The sequence below is a fragment of the Ictidomys tridecemlineatus genome, chromosome 2 (genome assembly GCF_052094955.1).
Source record: "Ictidomys tridecemlineatus isolate mIctTri1 chromosome 2, mIctTri1.hap1, whole genome shotgun sequence".
NCBI classification, from domain to species: domain Eukaryota; kingdom Metazoa; phylum Chordata; class Mammalia; order Rodentia; family Sciuridae; genus Ictidomys; species Ictidomys tridecemlineatus.
This window is the reverse complement of record NC_135478.1, coordinates 152,943,133-152,968,751: the sequence shown is the minus strand read 5'-3', so window position 1 is coordinate 152,968,751 and position 25,619 is coordinate 152,943,133. Positions and strand designations below refer to the sequence as shown.

The window sequence follows — 25,619 nt, the reverse complement described above, 5'->3', positions numbered from 1 at the left end:
TGCGCGTCCTGACGCTCGCCTCTCGCGCTTCCCTTGAGCGATAGCCCCACTTTTTCCTTTAGTGGCCATTCGGAGGGATGCTGGAACAGGGTTTTGAGTGGAGGGCGCCGGGAAATGAGTAGGGGGCGGGATATCCTGAGACAACAAGTTTGGCTGTAAGGAGGGCCTACCGGCAGCGCGCTTGAGCTAGAACATCGAGAGAAAGAGCGCGAGAGGAGCCAAGGGAGGAAAAGAAAAGCGACTGAAAGAATAACCCCGGGAAAGGGGGTGGAGAGGAGGCGGCCCCAGCGCCCCGGCCCCCGGCAGGTCGGCGGCCAATCCGCTGGGGGAAGGGGTGGAGAGTCGGCGGCTCCGGCGGAGAGAGGCCTAGGGGGGTGGGGAGTCGGCCTGGCTCGCACCGCCCTGGCCCCGCCCCCGGCCCGCGCCACCGCCCGCGCCGCGCGCCGCCGCTGTCAATCAAGGGCGAGTCAGCCGGGCTCGGGCGGAGAGAGGAGCTGCTACGCCACAGCCCAGCGGCGGCCATTCGCGGAAAAAGAGGCAGAGCCTGTGCCAGCTACAGCCTCCTCCGAGCCACCGCGGGCGGGCGGGACCGGCCTCTCCTCCCGCCTCGCCCCCACCCCCACCCACCTCTATCCCAGTGTCTCCGTCTGAGGGTTTGTCCTGTTAATGCGGGATGAGCGGTACGTATTCTCCACCCCCCTCGGTCTCCTTCACCGCCTCCCTCTCCCTCCCTCCCCAGACCCTGCTCGGTTCTCCCCCCTCCCCCGGGGCCGCTGAGATGCTTTAAGGGGAGGAGGAGAGGGAGGGAGGGAATCAGGGGGAGGGAAGGAGGGTTGTGTTTTGTCTTAATGTCTGAGCTAGAACAACCTCCTTCTGGGTGTTGCTCTGGAGCCGATGGGTCGGGTTTCAAACCACGTTTTGTGATATCCCCCTCCTCCCTACCCTCCTTCTCCCCCACCCCCTGCCGGTGTGCAGGGATCGCCGGTTTATGGAGATTAATGTTCGGGGGGAGGGGGGAGAAGTGAAGAGGGGGAAGACAAATAATAATAATCCTAATAACCTGTTGTTGTGTATGTGTGTATGGGGGGGTTTGTTGCAGATCAGAAGAAGGAGGAGGAGGAGGAGGCGGCGGCAGCGGCGATGGCTACAGAAGGAGGGAAAACCTCTGAGCCAGAGAATAACAATAAAAAAACCAAAACCTCAGGCTCCCAGGTAAAAGCCTACATACGGAAAAAAAAAAAAAAATCATCACGGAACATTAGGGGAGAAAGGGAGTTATGCCCTTTAAATGCCCAAAAGTAAAGAGCAAAATAAAAATGTTTGTCCACTCAAAGCATCTTAAAGTGAGGAACTTAAATTGTAAATTCATGAAGATTTCACATATTTGAGGCTATAACGTTGTTTAAAATTACATCAGTAACTTATACTGTAAGAAAAAGGTGTGTATTTTCCCAAGGGCATTTTGAGCTTAGGTGAATAACACTTTAGGAAAGTTTGTTAGAATTTTTTTTTTTTTTTACTTAAACTTTATATTACAGGTTCTGTTTCCTTATCCATATAGTTCTTACCTGGGTTTGTTAATATTTCTTTTTTATTTTTGCCACTTCTTGAGTAAGTTCTGATATGTAGAGCTGTCAAAATAAATAAATGACCCCCTCCCAACTACTGGCTTCCACTAAATCCGCCCACTTTTTCCCCCCCTCTCCTTTACCATTCCATTTTGGTTAGGACTCTCAGCCCTCTCCTCTGGCTTTACTGGCAGCTACTTGCAGCAAAATAGGGACTCCTGGTGAAAATCAAGCAACTGGACAACAACAAATTATTATAGATCCAAGCCAAGGATTGGTGCAACTTCAGAATCAACCACAACAGCTAGAACTGGTAACAACGCAACTTGCTGGAAACGCTTGGCAACTTGTTGCCTCCACTCCTCCTGCTTCAAAAGAAAATAACATTTCTCAACCAGCTTCTAGTTCATCTAGTTCTTCCAGCAGTAATAACGGGAGTGCATCTCCTACAAAAACTAAATCAGGTAATTCTTCCACCCCTGGTCAATTTCAAGTCATACAAGTACAAAATCCAAGTGGTAGTGTACAGTACCAAGTGATTCCACAACTTCAAACAGTGGAAGGTCAGCAAATTCAAATCAATCCAACTAGTAGTTCATCTCTACAGGATTTGCAGGGTCAGATTCAGCTAATTTCTGCAGGTAATAATCAAGCTATACTCACAGCTGCTAATAGGACATCTTCTGGGAATATTCTTGCTCAAAACCTCGCAAATCAGACAGTTCCAGTCCAAATTAGACCTGGTGTTTCAATACCACTGCAATTACAGACCCTTCCTGGTACTCAGGCTCAAGTTGTAACAACCCTACCAATTAACATTGGAGGAGTGACTTTGGCTTTGCCAGTGATAAACAACGTGACTACTGGAGGAGGGACTGGACAAGTTGGCCAGCCTGCTACTACTACTGATAGTGGGACTTCTAATGGGAATCAGTTAGTTTCCACACCCACAACCACCACTGCTTCTGCCAGTACTATGCCGGAATCACCCTCCTCCTCCACCACCTGCACAACCACCGCTTCAACATCTCTAACAAGCAGTGACACATTAGTGAGCTCAGCAGATACAGGCCAGTATGCAAGCACATCAGCCAGTAGTTCTGAACGCACCATTGAAGAATCTCAAACACCTGCTGCTACTGAGTCTGAAGCACAGAGCTCCAGTCAGCTTCAGCCTAATGGAATACAGAATGCACAGGATCAATCAAATTCTCTTCAGCAAGTGCAAATTGTAGGCCAGCCTATCTTACAACAGATCCAGATCCAACAGCCTCAGCAACAGATTATTCAGGCTATTCCACCACAGTCATTTCAACTTCAGTCAGGGCAGACAATTCAGACCATCCAGCAGCAGCCTTTGCAGAATGTTCAACTTCAAGCAGTAAATCCGACTCAGGTGCTTATCAGGGCTCCAACTTTAACACCTTCAGGGCAAATCAGTTGGCAAACTGTACAGGTTCAGAATATTCAGAGTCTTTCAAATTTGCAAGTTCAGAATGCTGGGTTATCCCAACAATTAACCATCACCCCAGTGTCTTCAAGTGGTGGCACAACTCTTGCTCAGATTGCTCCTGTGGCTGTTGCTGGTGCCCCAATAACTCTGAATACTGCCCAGCTTGCATCAGTGCCTAACCTTCAGACAGTGAGCGTTGCCAATCTGGGTGCTGCAGGCGTTCAAGTGCAGGGAGTTCCAGTTACAATCACTAGTGTTGCAGGTAAGTTACAACGTCTTTTCTGTTTAACTACAGTATAAACAGTTTTTAGTAATGATCAACTAGTGCTTCTTTTTGCTAACTCTTAGATTTGATATGATCTTTGAAGTAAACAAATGATCATAAGGAATTAAAACCAAACAAGAATACAATATGAACAGCCATAACTGTAGCAATCAGTGTGACCTGTTCACATCTGTAGATTTTAGTGTTGGGTTTTATGTGTTAAATTTGTTAAGTACACCGTTTTTAAAATTCTTCCATGAAACAGAATTTTCTCGTTAGAATCCTAATTGTCTTCTGTAATTTAGACATCATGTTTGAGTACACTTGAACTCTTTAGAAAGAACTCTAGTTAAAATGATGTTCACCTGTTCTTCAGGAAAAGTAGATTTATATTGAAGTATGTATAGTTGAGAGTCTGTTGAAGTTTGAGTTCTGCTGTGTAATAAGTCTAGCTTTTTTTTTTTTTTAAACTGGAAGTTATTGCTCAAACTTCAGCATCTTGTTGCCAGTGTTTTGTGTTTTATTATACTGTGTTATTATAAACTAGATATTGTTGCACTTAAGGAATAGAATTTGAAGTTGCAAATTGTTTCATTAACTTTTATGCTTACTTTTTGCTCTAATCAGGATTTCCTCTAGACTGTGAATTAATAGTCCTTTCATTAAAAGTTTGATTATTTAAGTTTTGAGGTCATTGTATTATTTGTAGATGTTTAATGTGAGGTTGGTGGAAAGCAATATAAAAAATGTAGACAGTAAAATAGCCCAAATTAGTGATAACTGTAGAAAGGTCATTTTTAAACCAATTATAAAAGCAGTTGTTATTTGTTATGCATATAAATAGATACTGCTAAAGTACTTGGAAAAGTAGTCCCTAGTAAGTAGTTTAATCTTTTTTGAAACAGTCTTATTATTGTACCTAATACTCGTTGACTTCTAGTAATTAAATATTTTTCATTGATTCTGGTTTGGTGAAAACCTAGTTGTGGTTTTAAGTGCTGTTGATACTTTTAAATCTTGTTAATTGAATATTTCTATTTTGGTAATCTGAAATAAACAAGCTTGTCACTTTTGAATGACCTTTCTTAAAACAAGTTACAGAAAAAAATATACTAAAAGTTAATACCTAGAGTAGATGCATACATGTAAAATTGGAAATTGCCTGATAGGACCTATTGATTCAGGAGAACATAGACTACATTTTTTTTTTTTCCTAGATACCCACTACCTCTAGACCAGTGCCATCCAATAGAACTTTCTATGCTCTTGGAAATGTTCTCTCTCTGTCCTATCAAACATGTTAGCCACTAGTGACATGTGGCTATTGAGCACTTTAAAATGTGGCTAGTGCAACTGAAGAACAGGATTTTAAATGTTTATTTGAGTAGCCACATTTAGCTAATGGCTCCTATATTGATAGCACAATAATCTTTTTAGTATTTTGATTTGATACTTTTCCTCCTATCACCATTACAGTACAATTATGTAAGTGATTCTCTGGCTTATAATCCTTAACTTGCTTTGTTCCTACTCATTTTCTAAACATTAACAGTGATTGGAGCATTTCAGAACAGTGTCTGCACTTGGTAGGTTGAGTGACAGTTTGCATTGTCACAGCAAAAGTTATTTCATCTTGACCTTTAAGCGTTAGTTAGTGAATTGTAGTAATTAAGAGAATTGAGTAATTTATAATTTAGATTAGAAGTAGCCACTTCTGCTCTTTAATTAATGTATGTTACAATCCAGAGGTTTCCCCTTCCCTGTTGAGAGTAAGCCAGTGTTCTGACCCCTTAACTCAAACTCACTTGAGTGGTTCATTTTAAATAGGATCCAGCTTCTGGCATTAAGAATCACCTGGAAAATTTGAAAGAATCAAGGGTCTAATCATCAGCAGTAAACCAGAAGACAGACTATGGAAACAGAAGAGTACAGCTTGCCTCAGAAAATAGGTTCACTGGCAAAAAAGGAAAAACTTTAGTTTTTAATTTCACAAATATATTTTGAGGATGACTACTGTATGTCGAGCACTCCTAAGAGATGTGTTTATTTCTTTATTTTAATGGTTTTTTTTTTTTTTTTAACTTAGAGAGTTCATATGCTTTAGGAGCTCCACTTAAATGAGAAAATTGAACTTTACATTTGGATTTTCCCCCCTGAAGCCCAAGGACTTTAAGTTTTGTTGATGTTGCAGAGTTAATGCTCTAGTAGATCAGCTCCATTAATTTTTAAAACAGATCCACACTACAAAGACCAGAAATTAATCCAGGTTTAGTTGTTTGCAGATTTTATCCTAATGCCAATCATGGCAATTGCTTTTTGAAGTATGGTACTCAAGGTGATGGAGAAGGATTGGGGACATAGTTCAGTGGTAGAGCACTCACCTAGCTTGTGTGAGGCCCTGGGTTAAATGCTCAGTACTCAAAAAGAGAGAGAGAGAGAGAGACACACACACATAACAGTTTGGGATTGGGAGTAGTGCCCAGGAATGGTTATAGTGGAGCTAATAAAATTGCTCTGTTTTCTTTGGTTTTGTGTTTTTAAGACTTTAAAGAATAGAAGACCAAATATTTTAATGCTTTGAGAAGGGGAGAACAAATATTTACATATCCCTTTTATAAATGAACCCTGGAATTTCAGATCTAACTTTGTATCCCCATTCCATTTTAAATACCTTCTTGGTTATTTCATGTTTTTCTTCATGAGAATGTTTAATTTGTAGAAGTGTATTTACTCTTAATATTCACAAGTTTTTAAAAATATTTTTAATTTTTAATTGACACATAATAGTTGTACTTATTCATGAGATTTGACATTTCGGTATATCTGTACAATATATCACCCACCTCAGATGTTTATCATTTCTTTGTGTTGGGAACATTCAAAATTCTCTCTATTAGTAATTTTGGAATATTCAATTAATTATCAGCCACAGTTATCCTACTGAGGTTTGGAACATTAGAAATTACTACTCTTATTCAACTAACTGCCTGTGTAGCCACTAACCATCCTCTCTTTGTCACCTCGCCTTTTCCCTGGTTCTGATAACCATTGTTCTGTTCTTCATGTTTTTGAGATAACTCTTTCTCTCTCAACATATAAATGAGAACAGGTTCATGACAAGCACTGTCTATATTTGAAAACATTATTGGTCAGCTTTAGCAGAATGTTATAGGTAGCTCAAGGACAAAGGTTAAAACTTCTGTACCATCCATCCTCATTTTACTCTTCAGGGGGTATGGGGGAGATATGAATGATATGGACAAAGAATGGGAAAAAATCCTACAAAGCAAATCTAATGAAACCAGTTCTTGAATCTGGGGAGTTTTGCACTTTGTATTATGAAATGAGACACTCTCTCTTCTTGCTAATGTACTCAAAATAGTAAGTTTCTGTGCTTTGGTCTAATCTAAAAATTCTGATTTTTAGGCTAAGCATCTAGCATTCAATTAATTAAAATTGTAGTAGGAAGTAAATACATGTGCTTTCTGCATGTTTCTTTCTTTATTGGGATTCTGAAATTAAAGGAAAAGTGGGGAACCTTATTTTAAGTTAAGTACAAAGATAACTAATTGTACTTTGGCTTAAGGACATCTTTTGTTTTAGGTAAGTGAGGAGAGTGCAGATTTTGTTCAAATGAGAACTATCTTCATATTGTCCCTAGTTACCAAGTGAACTTCAGGAGTTAGACCTTAAAGAATTTAGAGTTTTTAGGAACCATTGGTATATATAATTGTAATTAACTTGTGCTGGCCAGAGCCAGTGATTTAGCTTATTTTGGGCTATAATCATCACATATAGTAACACATCATGCTATAGGCCTTTTGCTTGATGACTGGATACTGCTTTGTTAATTTTAGTGGAAATTACATTTGCTATGCTAGTTTTCCCACAAAGGAAGTTCCGACTTGATAAGATATAGCTGACGCTGAGACTCTTACCGAATTCCTTTATTTTTGTGGGGGCATTGAAGTTTAAACCTGGGGATATAGTATGAAGCCAGAAATTGGAAAGCCAGTTCTTCATTACTGGTAAATATGGGGACCAAATAACATAATTGAAATTTATGTTTAATTTATAAAACTAATTTAATCTAGTAGAATTATCCTCTCACATCCAGAGCTACTAAAAGTAGAAACTTGGCTTGAGATTTAACACAAATAAAGTTTTATTTTGCCATATAGGTTATATTAATTTGGATTTTGCTACTAGGCATCTTAAAAGGTGTGTATATATACATAAACTTATACTCAATTTGGTTGTTTTTCAGACAAGTCAGATTTACTTTTGTAACTCTTATTTTCTTCAAATCTTCTAACACTCTCTGTTACAGATTAGAATTTGTTAACAAGGGACTTATATCTTATACCCTAATGAATGATTTGGGTTCTGAACTACCAAATTGGTTTTAGCCATTAGATAGTTTGTTCCTATAAGATGAAAAGGACTCAAGTTAGAGATAACATTAATTTTTTAAAAGAGCATCTTCTGCAAAGGATTTCAGGATTGAGAAAGGAGCAAGGGAAAACACTTTCAATCATTTGCTTTCTAAATTCTAAATCAGGCTGGATTTTATAGCACTTACCTGTAATCCCAGTTAATCAAAAAGCTGAGAGAGGAAGATTGCAAATTCAAGGCCAAACTGGGCAATTTAGCAAAACCCTATTACAAAAAAGAAGGACTGGGGATATAGCTCAGTGGTAGAGCACTCCTGGGTTCAATCCTCAATACTACCAAAAAAAAAAAAAAAAAAAAATATATATATATATATATATATATGAATATACATAAGTAAATCTTTCGAGTTTTGGGGCAGTCTAGAATAGTAGGTTTAAGAGAAAATAGAAAAGGAAGTTTGATTAGGAAGCTAGGGGAAGGGGATATATGTAGACATTGTAGAATTACATAGATTTATAAAATGATAGTTTTTTTTTTTTTTTAAAGAGAGAGTGAGAGAGAGAGAGAATTTTTAACATTTATTTTTCAGTTCTCGGCGGACACATCTTTTTTGTTGGTATGTGGTGCTGAGGATCGAACCCGGGCCGCACGCATGCCAGGCGAGGGCGCTACCGCTTGAGCCACATCCCCAGCCCCTGATAGTATTTTTTAATGGGAAAGGATCCTTGGCTTACTAGCTCTGACCTTTTGCTATTGCTGCTAAAGTCTGATTATAAAGGTGTTTTATTGTTTTTAGTGAAAACAGAAATATGGGTCAGGTGTTGTAGTCTCCATTAAGTGGGACTGACACATTAAGGATTGATTAAAAATGGGGGGGACCTGGCCTTATACCAGACCATACACATATATGTGCTATTCTGTACTTTTCTGAACTGTAATGTACATGATGAGGGTTGTTTTACTACCTAGTGAATGAGCAAAGTGTGTCAAAGAAAATCTGTTTTAAATGCAAATTGCTTATATAAGTAGGTGGTGGTAAGATGAAGGCTTAATGAAGTTGTAGTTACTAAGGAAACTTCAAAATAATCGAGTTGCTCCCATCCTCATTCCTTAGCCCTATTATTAGAAATGAGTAAATTGAAGCCCAGAAAGGTTGAATGACTTTCCTGTATTTTATGGCAAAGTGAGAGCTGGAATCTTGACTTCTGCTCCAGTTGTTTTTCCATTGTCTTTCTGGGTTTGTTATCCAGATCTCTTGTGAGAAAATGTAGCTGAAGTTTAGAAATCAAGGAGGGACAGCTCTCCACTTGAATTTGCCTCTCACAGGCTGTTCCTGTCTTCACTGAATATTCCAGCTCTTGTATATTAAGTATAATATTACTGGTGAAAAATAGAATTCTCTAGGTTTCCTTATTACAGAATTTAATGGTGGTAACTAGGTAATAGTATTTTTCTCTTTCTTGAAAGAGCATTTCAGAAAAAAGATGTTAGTAAATTATTTTTATACCTTTATTTTATTTATTTTTATTTTTATTATTTTTTTTAATGTGGTGCCAGGGATAGAACCCAGTGCCTCATGCATGCTAGGCAAGTGCTCTAGCCATAACTCCTACGTGTAAATTTTACATGTAGGTAAGGAAATCGTTGGGCTATATAGAAGTATCTTTTCCCAAACTGTAGTTAGAAATGGATTTTTCTTTTAAATGAAACTTGTGAAGGAAAGAAGTAGACATTTATTGTTTACCTAATATGTGTTAGGTGCTGGACTAGTATTTATATGGTCTTATTAAACCTTACAATATTCTTATAAGTATTATGTCCATTTTATAGACAGCCTTACTGAGCTTTGATTTCTTTAGGAAACTATGACTGCCAGTAAGTGGGAACAGCATGATTCAAAGTCATCTTTGATTCCATTCCTATTGTTACATAAGAAGCTACAGGATAAGTCCACAGATTTTTGCGTCTGATATCTATGCTGAAATCCTTAAAAGGGCTGATTGGTGACTTTGAAAATTGAAATATTGACTGTGCAATTAAGCTGTCTCCTAACACCAATAATTTGTGGTACTGACATATAATAATGAACACAAGTGGTAAAAGAAGTGGTAAATTCCAACTAGTGTGGCTACATGGAGACCTTGTTAAGCTCAGATTTATTGTATGTGGAGAATAGAAGGAGGAGCATAGGATTAAGAATGAAAACAAAAAATAGCATGTATTTTAAGAATAGTGTCAGGAAAATAGAAACTCATAATAAAAACAGGATTTTAAAAACATTTTAAACAACTTGCCAGGACTTTATTTATTTTTAATTTATTTTTTGGTACCAGGGATTGACCAGGGATGCTACTGAGCCACATCCCCAGCCCTTTTTAATAATATTTTATTTAGAGACAGGGTCTCACTGAGTTGCTTAGGGCCTTGCTAAGTTGCTGAGGCTGGTTTTGAACTCCCCATCCTCCTGCCTCAGCCTCCAGAGCCACTGGGATTACAGGTGTGCGCCATCACACTTTGAATCAGAGCAAGATGGACACTCATTGAGCAAAATTGTGTAATATGAAGAGAGGACATAGCAAAGGCAGAGTTTTTCTATTCTGCTTCTCTTAACAGAAGGAAAATATAGTTCCAGCTGAAATGAGTACCCTGTCACTATGAGGTAATTGTTCAAGGTAAATTTAGTTGTTTTGTGTAGGGAGTGGGGGGTACTAGGATTGAACCCAGGTGCTGTACCACTGAGCTACATCCCCAGCCCTTTTTTAAATTTTTGAAACAGGGTCTTGCTAAATTGCAGAGGCTGACCTCAGACTTTTAGTCTTGCCTCACTCAGCCTTATGAGTCTCTGAGATTACCAACATACAGACTTGTCACTGTGCCTGGCTAGGTTTTTCTGTCAGTACCACAAATTACTGACTATGATGATGGTACAGATTATTCCTATCCTATGGTCAGAAGGAACTTTCAGATTCTGATTCAAACTAGTATCAGTAAAAAATTAGGGTGGAAAAAGTACCAGAAAATTAAGGATGAATAAGCACCTCAATTTTTTAAAATAGTCTAAACTTCAAACAAATCAGTTTGATTACTGTCTTTAACAGGGTCTTTGAATGAATCATGAAGTAGTTGGACCCTGAGCATTTGAACAACAATCCAGGATCATTGGGAGCCACTGTGGGCTGACTAAGAAACTGGGTTCCTAGCCAGGCATGCTGGTGTAGGCATGTAATCCCAGCAACTGGGAGGCTGAGACAGGAATATGTAGGTTTGAGGCCAGCCTCAGCAGTTTAGTGAGGCCCTAACAACTTAGTGAGACCCTGGCAAAAATAAAAAGTAAAAAAAAAGGCCAGGGTTGTAATCAGTGGTAAAACAGCCCTGGGTTCAATCTGCAGTACTGCCCTATCCTCATCTTCTTTGCTTAAGCTTTCTAATGAGTATACCAAGAAAGCAATGGCAGCACAATGACACAATTTCTGAATGGCTCATAACTGGTCACACTATCAGATGAAACCTATTAATTGATTGTCTATATTAATAGTTGTCTTTGGCATTTTGGCATGGGATTCTACCTTTGATACAGCCCTGTAATAACTTTCTTTTTCAAGTACCAGGCTGGAAGATGACCTTATTTTATTTACTGAATTCAAAGATGAGACAAAGCTAGGAGATGGTGCTAATATGATAGGAGATAAAATTGAGATTCAGAGTGATCTTAAGAGGTTCCAATGCTGGGAAGATAAATACAACTGGTAAGATCCTGTACTTAAAAGTGGGGAGTATTATATTTCTATAGGATAAAAAACCTAGCTTGCAGCAGGATTGTGAAAATGATTAGGGTTTTATTGGTTTAGTGTGGACTGAGAGTAGAGTATAGGTTTTTCTGTACTTCGTGCTTGTCATACTGCTTCTGCAATAATGTGCACAGTTCTAGGTGGCATGTTTTAAGTGAGACATTGACAAACTAGCAAGCATATCAAGAAGGTTCCCAGAATGAAGAATGTGAAAAATATTTTATACTAGTAATAATTAAAGAAAGTCACTTTTTATTAAGAACAAGAGAAAATGTGACAGCTGTCTTTGGATATATGAAAGGCTGGGTTTTTTTGTTGTTTTTTTTTAAACCTAAATAGTTCTGTTTTGTTTGGCCCTGGGAAACACAACATGCATGTTTATACACACACACACACACACACACACACACACGCAGTCTAGAACTAAACCGTAATGGAATGATGTTTCATTAGTGATCTTTTGTCATTAAAGATTAGCTGTCCATCTGTCGAGATTACTGTAGACTGTTTTAAAAGACTTTCTTGTATATAAAGTTTGATTAGATGAACTGTGAGTTGACTTCCAATTTTAAAACTTAACATTCTATGGATATTTGAGTTTATGGACATATATACTTCTGTCCAGCCTATGGTCAGAGAGTTCTATAAGTCTTAAACTTACCTGATAGAATAAGTAGGGTTTTGAGGAGGAGGTTTGAAGGTGATGTTTTTATAATACAGATTAATTCTATGATGCAATGAATGTTTAACTCATAAATTAATATAGAATAAGTAGGGTTTTGAGGAGGAGGTTTGAAGGTGATGTTTATATAATACAGATTAATTCTATGATGCAATGAATGTTTAACTCATAAATTAATATATTAATATGTTCTCCATTATTTAGGTTTGTAGATGCTAATGATAGACCCAGCCTGATTCCCTCTTAAAATTGGGATATTTTTCAGTATTATTTGCCCTTAATTTGGTGAATATCAAAGCATTAGTATTTTAAATATACACTTTGGCACCCAGCACTGATTTGGTACTTATTAGCTCTTTAGTTACAGTTCTGTTTCTGATACTGTCACTTTAGTATGAACAATATGATCACTTCTTGAGTGGAATTAGAGAACAGTTGGAAAATCTGGGATCCTGAGATCAAACTCTGAGAAGCACTCACAGCTTTAAATTTGTTAATTTACCCTGTGGAGTATGCAAATCCAGAATGTCTGTCTTTGGGGGTTCAAAAATCTAGCACCAGAAGTGTTTTTATTTATTCATTCATTCATTCATTCATTTATTTATTTATTTGTGTGTGTGTGTGTGTGTGTGTGTGTGTGTGTGTGTGTGTGTTTGGTGGTGGTTGTTTTTGAATTGAGACCAGAGAACCTTTTGAATAGGAAAGAAGTGTGATTCATACATCTGAAGGGTCTTTTCCTCAGAGATGATGATAAATGTAGTCAGGTATGGTTCAAGGAGCAGATTGTTGTTTATTAACTTCAGAGGCAGGTACCAAGAGCATAGCAGAGGACTGAAAATTAAAACTTTTTGTATTTTTGCTTCCATGGTACCAATTAAGTGTTCCACCCTGGGCAAACTTTGTATTTGGAGCTTCATCCTTGTTTTCATTTGTCAAATAGCAATATTAGTTCCTTCTGTCTTTACTTCATAGAGTAGTAAAGATCAGATGTATGTATAAAAAAACCTGTTATAAATAAAACTAAATATGAGAGGTGATGATCTGGTACACTCTTAACCTAGCAACATCCACTAAAACAATGTGAAGTAATAAAGTGGGAGAAAGTTATTTTAGGTATGGATATTAGTATTTACATTGGAAGTAAATGAGTGGTTTACATAAGAGAAGTATCAAAACTTTGGCAAAGTTCAACCAAGGATATGAGGAGAGGTGTATGTACAAATTAAAAAAGCAGTGTTTCCATGTAGTAAGAATTAAATGTTTGCTTTGTGCTCTCAGCTAGCCTTTATTAGATTCTGAGAATACCCACCTGTCATTAAAAGGTGCTTATGTTGGGGAGATAAGGCTTATTATATACATGAAACAATTATCTGGAAATTGCAACTATATGAGAGTTTATACTTAAGTACTGGGATTTGAGGTATGGTAAACAAGCATGAGAACTCAGAGACAAGTGAGATCAGGGTATTGGAGTAAACAGTCAAGTCTTTCTTGAATGGATATAGGACTTGATAATAGGCCTCAAGGATTGGTTTGAAAACTGGACATCTGAGACTTTGAAAGTGGAGAGGTGAAGGAAGATGATGTCTTGAGTCCAGCTGCTGAACATGGAATGAACTTGACAGGGATCAAAGCATAAAGACCTCACTTGGAGCTTAGAGCTAACACAGGGAGTGGTATTCCATAGAGGTACAGGGGTATCCCAGAATAGTAGCTCATCCTGTGCTCAGTAGGTAGTATGACATTCATGTTTCAGCTGGAGAAGTTGTATTTATTGAACCAGTTCCTAACATTTTGAAAAGGAGATTTTGACAAATCAATAATAAAAGTAAGTTCAAATGACATCACTCTAGTGTGTAGAAAGAATTAAATGGGAATATTTGTGATGCAAATGATATAGACTAGAATGTTTCTCTAACTAAAAGTGTGGAAAAGTTAGAAAGGAGCCCAGGAGCCCAGTTAAAAGGATTTTGTTGAGGTAATTAAGTCATAAAGTCACAGTGCCCGCCAAAGACTATGGCAGTGAAGGAAATGGTTACTAGATATGAAAAACAGATTATTGAACTTTTCTTTAGTACCTAGAATGTTGAGAAATGGTAAGGGATTAGATAAAAACATCAGATTTGTTCTTTTCCCTATGTATCAAGTATGGTAATTGGTATTGAAACACTAATGATGAAGTGAGACATTTTCACCTTTACAGGATATATAATATATTGTGGGAGAGACTGTTTTTTATTTTCTTCTAAGACATACTTTGTACATTTTAATATATTTAACATTGAAATACACCTTATAATAAAAATCATTTCATTAATAGACTTTTTTCTTTCTTGAGGTCATTCACATCTTAGACTCAATGGAATATGATATATATATAGTTTATTAGATTACAATGTGATATTTGGTTTATAAGAGCTATGAGTGAAGTGTTATGGAAGCCCATAGGAAAGGAGAACTGTTTCTGGGAATGTGTTCATGGAGAAGTTGATAACTGAGCTGGGATTTAAAAGAAGACTGAAAATTTGCGAAGTCAAAAGAAAGAGGAGTACTATTTCAGGTTGTATTGGATGTCACATGTAGTTTGAAAATTCAATTAGTATTGTGTATACTTTATGGAATTTAGACTTAGATCAAGTAATAATAGTATATATTAACAAATATGTATACATATGTATATATGTACATACACACGTGTATTTTCTTCTCACGCCCTGGTGAACATTTCTCCATACGTATGATTTTGATACTAGGAAAAACATACAGGCAGAGAACTTAGACTTAATAGAAGAATGGAATGAATGGATAGATCCTTGAAATAGATTCAAGATTCATACTTAAAGAATGAGAGTTTATGATTATAAAAGGAAAAGTGATCAGTAAAGTGAAATAAAGAGAATTTGTATCAGATTGCTTTATATATTTTTGGTAGATAATTGCAGGCAAAAACTTTAGAAGAAAGGGGAATTTGAAGAGAACTTGAAAGTGCGTACAGACTCCAGTTTGTTTCTCTCCATCTGAGGTTATATAGATGCTTCGTAAGGTGGCCATCAAGAGGGGTTTAGAACAGTTCTGTAAATAATGAGACAAGTCACCATAGCTTTTTGTTCACAGAAGCGGAGCTGCTTTTGCACAGGAGTATAGGAACCAGATAGTGATCTATGCTGTGGTAAGTGGGTACCTGTGCTTGGTTTGGGGCTGTGGGAGGGCTGGAAAACCCTTGTTTTGGTATAGTTGAGGATGTTGACACCAGGGAGTTGAAGGAGAAAAAGGAAGAGGAAAAGATTAGATGAATGTGATGTCAAATACTAACTGGATATATATAGGAGAAATATCTAAGACGCTTTATAAATCCTGTAGGTTTTCCCAGATAGCTAACTGTACTTATGAAGCAATTTGAGACATTTGACAGATATTGTCATACATACTATAAACTATAATATGCTTGTTGAAACAGACATCTAATTAAGTATTTGTGATTTTAGTTTTATGATGTTAAAGCATGCTGTAATTTTATTTCTAGAATTTCTCTTGTCCTCATTAGTAGGCTACAACTACCTATATTTATTTTTATAATAGAGCAGGTAAATGCTTTTAGTAATTCCTTGATAGACTTTTATCCATTTCACTGACTCCCACTGGTGGACTGTATCCATGAATTCAGTAAGCAAATAGATAATCAGCATCTATATTGTGTGGCTTCATGTGTACTTTATAAGGTTTAATATCATGGGACTGATCTCCTGTCCCATATATTTCTAATGGGGAAAGAAATCATGCTGTTTTATTTCGTGAATAAGACAAGTAGTAAAGGGGTACTTCTTTCATCCTTATATTTTATATTTTGGCTGACATTTACTGCATGGTTGTAGTATACTAGATTATAGATGCAGCATGTGATATAGTAACTCATTTAATCTTCAGAACACACTATAAGGTAAGTGTCATCCCTCCTTTCAGGTGTAAAAAACTGATCTAGAGAGAAATAACTTGCTCAAGAAATAACTTGCTCAATAAATGATGGTTCCAGAACCCTATACTTTAACATCACTTTGTATTCCCTATGTACTATAGTGTTTGTCTCCTGTGATCATTTATGAAATTAGTTCATTGGTTGGTTGTCTTTTGTATGTTATACACTGTTTAAACACTGTGTTTATGTTAACTCATTTTTTTTCCCACAATCCTATAAAGAAGGTCATGGGTGGTGACCTCAATTTATAGAACAAGGAACTGAAGCCATCAGAGGTGAATTTACTTAACAAGGTCATTCAGCCAGTAAGTTAGGGAACTAGGAAGAAAAAATTCTTTATAAGATTGATCTAGGGCTGGGGATGTAGTTCAGTGGTAGAGTACTTACTTAGCATGTGTGAGGCCTGGGTTTGATCCCCAGCACTGGGCAGGGGTGGGGGTGGGGGAGCAGCGAGGGGAGGACTGGTTTAGGTATCTAGATGAACAGGACTATAATTGTAGTACAGTATGTTCAGTAAGGCACAGACATTCCTATATCTTTTTTTTTTAAAAGAAAAACAAAACTTTATTTTATTCATTTTTTATGTGGTGCCAGGGATCGAACCCAGTGCCTCATGCATGCTAGGCAAGCGCTCTATGACTGAGCCACAACCCTGGCCCCCAAACTCCTATATCATCAGCTAAGTGTTCCAGTCCTCATTTCTTTGGGGGCACAGGGCACATTAGTCACAGAGGGAATTAAAATGCAAAAAAAAAAAAAGCTTTTATTACTTTGATATCCCATTTTGATTGGAAATTTGAGGGTAGGAAGAATATTTTATATCTGTAGAATTTGTATTCTTCAGGTAATTCTGCATGTCATTTTATGTGAAATTAACTCAATTGACAGGGATGGTGCTGTGGCTTTATTGTTTTGTAATAGATAAATAATAAGCAAGATCTGCCACTGTATATCCGACATTGTTCTAGATGCTGGGGAAATAAAATGTGCCCATTCTCTATTCATGGGGATTATGCTTTATCTAGGTAAGTTGTGTTTTATCTCAATCTTAGAATGTCATTGGCTTTTTGAGGGGGAAGCAAGCCTGTTTTTTTGTTGTTGTTGTTGTTGTTGTTTGTTTGTTTTTTGTGGTTCTGGAGCTCAAATCCAGAGCCTCATGCATACTCAGCAAGCACTCCCCCTCTGAAGTACATCTCCCACCTGGTATTTTTAATTGTTGAGGAAAAAAATCAAGGCTCAGAAAGTTTAAATACTTTGCCCAATGTTACAAAATTAATACATGAAGATATTGGGGAAGGAACCTGAAGTCACTCTTGCTTTAAATCTCTTCCTGCTGTTTCATCATAATTTGTTAAGGCAAAGGAAATCATAGTTTCCATGAAAGGTTTTAAAGGAATTTTCTCTTTCCTTTTTTTTTTTGGCAATAAACTACCAAAGAGAATTGAAGACCAATTTACATTTTACAGAGGTTGATCAGAGTTCATTCACAATATTAAATTAAATAGATTACATTTAATTTAGCTTTCATTTTCAAAACGTGATTGAGTTCATTTGTTTATCTGTATGTATGTTCATATTATGTGTGCACATATATTCATTTACATATATATTTTCTTGTTAGAAAAATATTGAGGAATTGGGTATGATAGCACACACCATAATTCCAGCTACTATGGAGGCTGAGGCAGGAGGATGTAAGTTCAGTTGGAGCCAATCTGGGCAATTTAGGAAGATTTTGTCTCAAAAAATAAAAAGGGTAAAGCTCAGTGGATTGGATTTGATCCCCAGTACTAGGGAGAAAGAGAAACAGGAAAAGGGGATTATATTCTATGCCTATTCACCTTCCGTGTCCTCCCAGCACTACTTTATAATTAAGGCTGTCACCCCATTTTGGAGTATTTACAAAAATTTGGTACACCTCTTCACATTTTCACCCTTACCCTAAAGGCACAAATAAAACTTGATTGTCAAAACCAAAGTATTCAAACAGCTTTCAGTGCTTTTTAAAGGCTTCTTTGGCAGCTGCCTGTCTTGGTACTGATAATCTTGTATAATTTTCACATTGGAAGGCAAATATGTTTCATTCTGTAAGCAGTTTATGATTAGTAGAGGTTAACTGATACTATTTAAGAAAAACACTCTGTACTGGAGAGCAGGTGTCTTTGTCATGTGTGATCTTTGGGAATAGCATCTGTTTTTTCTTTAGTACAAGGAAATGCTAGTGTGTGTGTGTGTGTGTGTGAGAGAGAGAGAGAGAGAGAGAGAGAGAGAGAGTGTGTGTGTGTATGTGTGTGTTTGGTGGTGGTGAAATAGTTGAGATAACTTTCGTTATAGTGTTAGAATACTGTAATTTTAAGCACAAATGTGTGGAGACTAGATTGGACTTAATTTTATTTCAGTGAATCAAGGGGAGTACTCAGAGAAAGTATCTAATTACTAATTACTAATATTGTGAGTTTTAAAACTAATTACTAATATTGTGAGTACCTTGGACTTTATATTACAGGTTAACACACAATTTAAAACTAATTACTAATAAATTGATTACCTTTTGAAGTTAAACTGTCAGTATTTATTAAAAAAAGTAAAGTTTTGTTTTGGCAACTCTTTGAAGCCACATGTAATATTGAGTCTGTATCTATAGATAAAGATCTTTAAAGATCAGTATCTATAGGTTTAAATTGTTGTTAAGGACTTACAGAATTTGTTTTAAGAAAATGATTTGTTTGCCAGCATCCTTCTAACTAGGCACAAACCCTGCCTTGAACAACAATAAAGGTAGAAACCAGGCCTCTACATCCTTGGGCATTTAGATTGATACAAACATTAAAGATGCCTGCTCAGAGACCAGTTGCCCTTTAAATCTGAGGAGTGTGCTTGCTTACCCCTGAGAACTCTAGCTTAAAAGCACAGTCCTGTGATAGTGCATACTGCCACAGTAACTTTCAGAAAGCTCTCCTGTCCGGCATTACCTTCTGACCTTTCCAAAAACCAATTCCTGATTTTTAGACCAAAGATTTTTATCCCTTGCGCTCTCTCTTTTTAATAACCATCTTAGCTTACCTGTTTATTACTTTAGCACCTCATGATCGGACTTCTAGTCAGCCTGTCCCATGGACAGTAGTTATGAAATCTAGAAATTTAGGAGTGATGTTAGGTACATTTATTTTGAAATCTTCATTTCAAAGGAGAAAATATTTTACTACTTATTCTAGAAAGGGAAGAATGTCACAATTGTTTTGTACTCCTACAGGTCTTATAAGAGGAGTGGTATCTTGTCATCTGCTAGAATTTTTTGCTAGTGATATTGAGGCAGGGAGACCATTTTAGCCTACCAACTACCAACACAAATTTGAGGTTAGGTTTTAGCTGATACTGTGGGAAAAAAGTACTTTGGATGCTAATGTCAAAGAATGCATTTACACAGTGGCTCCTTGTGAAGAAATTTTTTAGTTAATAAAATAGAAACATTCGAAAAGCAGTTTATTTAAATTTTTTATTATTTTTAATAGATAAATTGTATGTGTTTACATGATGAAGTATATGTATATTGTGGTATGGTTAAATCTAGCTAATAAACAAATGTATTACTGCACATAATTATTGTTTTTCTGGTGAGAATACTTAACACCCATTCTCTAAAAGCAATTTTAACTATAATATTTGCTTGGACTTTATATTATAGGTTAACAAATTTATAACCATTTAAAAATATGTAATTACCCATGATTACCAAGAAATAAAAGATTTGTTTTGATAATATGTCTTATAAAGGTTACACTAGCATACTACTATTATTAAGAAGTTAAAAAGAGAAAATTGTGCATTCAAATACCACTTACAAGAACTATCAGTAATAAATTTGTTTCATTAGTTATTAAGAATTCTGCATGTTTTTAAATATGGTATTAGCCCCACACTTGTAGTAGTAAAGGTTATTGAGCAATTAATCTTTAGCGGTTGGGAAAGCTGTTTTTCCACATAATAATCTTGTAGATTTGACTGAAAGTAGAGCTGACTTTATGGTGTTGGTGAAAGTAGCAGTGGTCAGAAACCAAGACGGAGGTTCAGTACCCTGTTCGGTCAGTTGTTGTCTGTCATTTTGTATGTCATTTAACTTTCTTGAGCCTCATTGTAAACACTTCATTGTAAACATTGTAAAATGAAAACAAGCTACCTACCAGACAAGGTTTTTCTGAGAATTAAACGGAATGATATGTGTGAAAATATTCTGTAAAGGCCAAAGCACTAAATAGTTAAGTTTACCTTTACTCTTATAAATTAATAAATGTGTATGCTTACTTAGCATTTTGTACTCATTTCCTAGTGCATGGCCATTTTTGTATCTGTGACATAGTACAATGTTGATACATAGTGTTTAATAAATATTCAGTAAAAATAATTTTTTTAATGTATTCTCATACTTTGATATCTGGGAAGTTGCTGACTCTGGGGGATTTAGCCAGTTCTTAGATAAACAAATAGTCTGCCATTGTGATTTTCAAATACAGACCAGTCAATCCAGAGCCCATATTTCAATCACCTCATAATTATGTCCTAATCACCTGGAACCAGGTACCAGACAATTAGGAAGTATGCCCCAAAGCCCTCTAAAAATCATTTGAAGTAGTTGCCCTGAGCTTATTCTTTCTTGCAGAAAGCAGAAAGTGTGGCTCTGACTCTGGTATTCCCCACCCCTCCAATCCATGGCATGGCCTGTTCCTCTTGGGAACTGTCAACAACAAAACTGTCTCTTAAATAGCAGTAAATTTTTTATTAATACATTATTTTGTGTATTTAATTTTTGCAGTACTGGGGATTGAATCCAGAGGTTATTTCCCGCTACTAAGCTATATCCCCAGCTCACCCGAACCTTTTGGGTTTTTTTGAGATACAGTGTCACTAGGTTGCCCAGGCTGACCCCAAACTTGTGCTCCTCCTGCCTTGGCCTCCTGAGTCACTGTGATTACAGGCATGAGCCACTGCACCTGGCTAATACATTATTTTTAAATACTAGGCTACTAAATTATTGTTTTAAACAGACCTTGTGCCAAAGAATCTTATCTTTAAGAAATAGTGTTAAAGTTTTCTTGGAAATAATTTGCATCAAGATTCAGAATGGTATTGAGATATATATGTTTGTATGTAAAGGTAAATATGTATGTCTGTGTATAAAAATATTTTTTAACCTTACTGGAAGATGACAGGAATTCTGATCTAAGTTACCCTTACAGATCATTTTTGATTGATCTGTAAGGGTAACTTACATGTTACCCTTTTTTTTAAAAAATAAATTTTAAAAGTGAGACCCACATTGGAGATATAGTTTATCCAGATCAAATCTTTAGTTGTTGGCAATGCCAGAAGAACTCAGATCTAACTCCTTGAGGCATAAGTAGATACTCAAGTTCTATAAGGTTTTTATTAGGAAGAATATTATTAGAGGCAAGTTTTTCTTGCATCTCTTCTTCTCAAGGGAATAAGTTCTTAAAGTCAATGTTGTTTTCTCCTATCCCAGGTGACAGTGATTTGGTTGCTAAGTAATTGTTACAATTGGTGTAGCTTCTCCACTAGCAAAACTAAAATTTAAAATCTAATATGGTCATTTAAATTATTTTATATGCAAGTTTTTAGAGTAAACCCGAGATAGTTTATGCCTGAATCTTGCTTTTTCGTGTGTGATTTTTATTTTATCTTGCTTTCAGTATTAGGTTCACAAACCAGGCAGTCTTTAAGCTGCTCTAAATGTTTTATCATAAACATTTTACAGCAAATGTAATTAATGATTAATAGTCATATTGTGAACAGGTAATATGGGGAAAATTATTTACTAAAGAGATCAATGAATTATTGTGAAAAAGTGATTTAGGAAATGGGAATTTTTAAGGGTTTTTGGGTTTTGCTTTTGTAGGAGAGCATTATATGAAGAGGTAAATATATACAAGATTTGAGGTGGGGAAAAAAAATAGCTTATGTCCTGTATTGCTGGACCTTTCTATAATAGTGGATCAAGTTTTGTTTTCCACCTTTTAAGAAATAAACGAAAAATGAAGCCTGAGAGACAACTTCCATGCAGATAGTGTTTTGGTCAGCTTTTTCACTGCTATGACCAAAGGACCCGACAAGAAAATTTTAAGGAGAAGTTTATTTGGGGCTCACAATTTCAGAGGTCTTAGTCCATAGATGGCTGGCTTCATACTTTGGGCTTGAGATGAAGCAGGACATCTTGGTAGAAGATTGTGGTGGAAGAAAGCATCTCAGGACATGCTATCAAGAAGCAGAAAGACTACACTCATCAGGGATAAAATATATACCCTAAATACACAACTTCAGGGATCCGCCTCCTCCCGACACACTATCTACCTACAACTACCACTCAGTTAATCCCTATCATGGGATTAATGCACTGATTAGATTAAGGCTCTCATAACCCAATCATTTCACTTCTAAACTCTCATGCATTATCTCACACATGAGCTTTTGGGGGATACTTTGTATCTAAACCATTCAGATAGGTCTTCGTTACCCTCAGAAAACTAAGCGAATTGTAATTATTTTGGAAGGATAAATTAGTTTAAATTAATGTATTCTTGATGTAATGCTTAAACAAGGGTATAACTATTATTGAATCTCTACCCATGAAAATTTTTTTTATAGTGCATGTTAGTTTATTCTAGGATTGCAAGTCACCTGCTCCCCAGGGAACCTAATATGATTTTTTAAAATCATATTGAATAAAATATTTAGCAATTTCATTTTATAGTCCAATCCTAAATCTTGGTTGAATGATGTAGAATTATCTGGTTTATTCAGGAACTCAGAGTTCTGAAAAATCTTTGATTCCCTGTCAGATTTTTCATATAGCCTTTTTTTTTTTTTTTTTTTTGGAGGCGGGGGCAGCTTTTACACTTGGTTTCTAGGAAGCCCAGAGATGTGCTTATTGCCATAACTTCCAACTTTTGTAATGGAAAATACACAACTATAAATGAGATCTAATTAAGTAATGGTCCATTATACCACCACTAATACTTTAGTGCCCTGATCATCTTGGCTTCCTCCAGACTTCCTCCATAGATTCCTTGTTTATTGTTGATGCTTAATAAATATTTGACTGAGTAGATTCAGCTCTACTGAAAGTTTTTGAATAAAATTGAGTTTCTATAGGCATATGGGCATTTCCCTGAACTTATCAGTTATTTCAGGGACAAGTAGTTACATGGGCTGTAGAAAGCATATAGAAATTTTGGAGTTAGCTGCATGCAGTAGTACCCACCTGCAATCCCATCAATTAGGGAGGCTGAGGCAGAAGGGTTGCAAGTTCAAGGCCAGCTTCAACAACTTAGCAAGACCCTAAGCAATTTAGTAAAACCCTGTCTCAAAAAATAAGAAGGGCTGAGGATATAGCTCAGTGGTAAAGTACCCTTCGGTTAAATCCCCAGTTGCCTCCCAACACCCCCCACCAACAAAAGAAATTTTGAGTGTTTACTTTTTTTGTAAATTAAATAAAAGATCATTTTATTATGTCTCTGGTAACATGAAAATATGAATATTCTGTATTATGACAAAATCTGTTTTTTTTTCTGTGATATATATCTGCTTTACATTTACTTTGTGTTTTGTAACTGCTAATGAAAGTTAAACAAGTTTTTGCTTGTGTTTTATTATTAATAGTTCCTTTTCATACTGAAACATTGGATATTCAGTGGATATCTGTTTTTTCTCCAGATGCTATAACTCTTTATTTTTTAGAATTTAAAATCATATACAATGCTTTGATTACTAATTAAAACTAAAATTTTTATATGACACAAATTTAGTAGCATCACAAATTTAGAAGCACTTAGTAACTTTTCAGGTTTCTTATGATGAAATATTACTAAGTACAGTGTAGTGGTGGTATAGGCCTATAATCTCAGATACTCTGGAGGCTGCGGAAGGAGGATCCCAAGTTTGACGTCAGCTTGGGTAACTTAGCTAGATCCTGTCCTAAAATTAAAAAATAAATAAATAAATAAATTTAAAATAGGATAGCTAGGGATGTAGCTCAGTGGTAGAGTACCCTGGGGCCTAGTCTAGTCCTCCGAACTGTTAAAAAAAAAAAAAAACTTTAAAAAAATATATAAAAGCAAAGTTTCAAAAAATTATTTTTTAATTGTTATACTTGACAGTAGAATGCATTTCAAATCATAGTATACATATGGAGCACAATTTTTTGTTACTCTGGTTGTACACAAAGTAGAGTCACACTATTCGTGTCTTCAAAAATGTACCTAGGGTAATGATGTCCATCTCATTCCACCATCTTTGCTACCCTCAGGCCCCCTCTCTTTTCTTCCCTCCCCCTTGCCCTTTCCAAAGTTCCTCCATTCCTCCCATGCTCCCCCACCCCTACCCACATTATGGATCAGCATCCATTTCTCAGAGAAAACATTTGGCCTTTGGTTTTTTGGTATTGGCTTACTTCACTTAGCATGATATTCTTCAGCTTTAGCTGCACCCATTCACCTGCAAATGCCATGATTTTATTCTCTTTTAATGCTGAGTAATATTTCATTGTGTATATATAGTTTCTTTATCCATTCATCTATTGAAGGGCATCTAGGTTGGTTCCACAATTCAGCTATTGTGAATTGTGTTGTTGATGTGACTGCTTCATTGTAGAACACTGTTTTTAAATTCTTTGGGTATAAACCAAAGAGTGGGATAGCTGAGTCAAATAGTGATTCCATTCCAAGTTTTCTAAGGAATCTCCATATTGCTTTCTAGATTGGTTGCACTAATTTGCAGTAATGTAAGAGTGTGCCTTTTTTCCCACACCCTTGCCAACACTTATTGTTGCTTGTATTCTTAATAACTGTCATTCTGACTGGAGTGAGGTAAAAATCTCAGAGTAGTTTTGATTTGCATTTCTCTAATTGCTAGAGATGTTGAACATTTTTTCATGTATCTATTTATCAATTGTGTATCTTCTTCTGAGAAGTGTCTATTCAGTTCCCTGGCCCATTTATTGATTGGGTTATTTGGTTTTTTTTGGTGTTAATATTTTTGAGTTCTTTATATATCCTGGAGATTAGTGCTCTATCTGGTGTGCATGTGGTAAAAACTTGCTCCTGTTCTGTAGGCTCTCTCTTCACCTCCCTGATTGTTTCTTTTGCTAAGAAGAAGCTTTATAGTTTGAATCCATCCCTTTTTTTGATTCCTGATTTTATTTCTTGCACTCTATAGGAGTCTTGTTAAGGAAATCAGAGCCTAATCCAACATGATGAAGATTTGAGCCTACTTTTTCTTCTATTAGGCATAGGATTTCTGGTCTAATTCCTAGATCCTTGATCCACTTTGAGTTGAGTTTTGTGCATGGTGAGAGTTAGGGGCGTAATTTCATTTTGCTGCATGTAGATTTCCAGTTTTTCCAGCACCATTTGTTGAAGAGGCTGTTTTTCTCCCAATGTATGTTTTTGGCACCTTTGTCTAATATGAGATAACTGTATTTATGTG

General features: G+C 36.4%; 1 protein-coding gene across 2 annotated transcripts in view; it reads left to right on the top strand.

Annotated features, from left to right (window-relative positions):
- The first annotated feature begins 401 nt into the window (after window positions 1–401).
- Sp4 (Sp4 transcription factor) overlaps window positions 402–25,619 on the top strand; it is a 63,072-nt gene continuing 37,854 nt past the window's right edge. Inside the window, exons 1-3 of one of the 2 annotated variants that reach the window (XM_021728750.3) lie at window positions 402–680; window positions 1,105–1,212; window positions 1,729–3,283. In XM_021728750.3, the coding sequence (XP_021584425.1) occupies window positions 1,141–1,212; window positions 1,729–3,283 (1,627 nt within the window). In that variant the 5' untranslated portion in view covers window positions 402–680; window positions 1,105–1,140. Of the gene's footprint in view, window positions 681–1,099; window positions 1,213–1,728; window positions 3,284–25,619 lie in introns of both variants that reach the window. The other variant, XM_005328797.5, reaches the window with a different exon arrangement.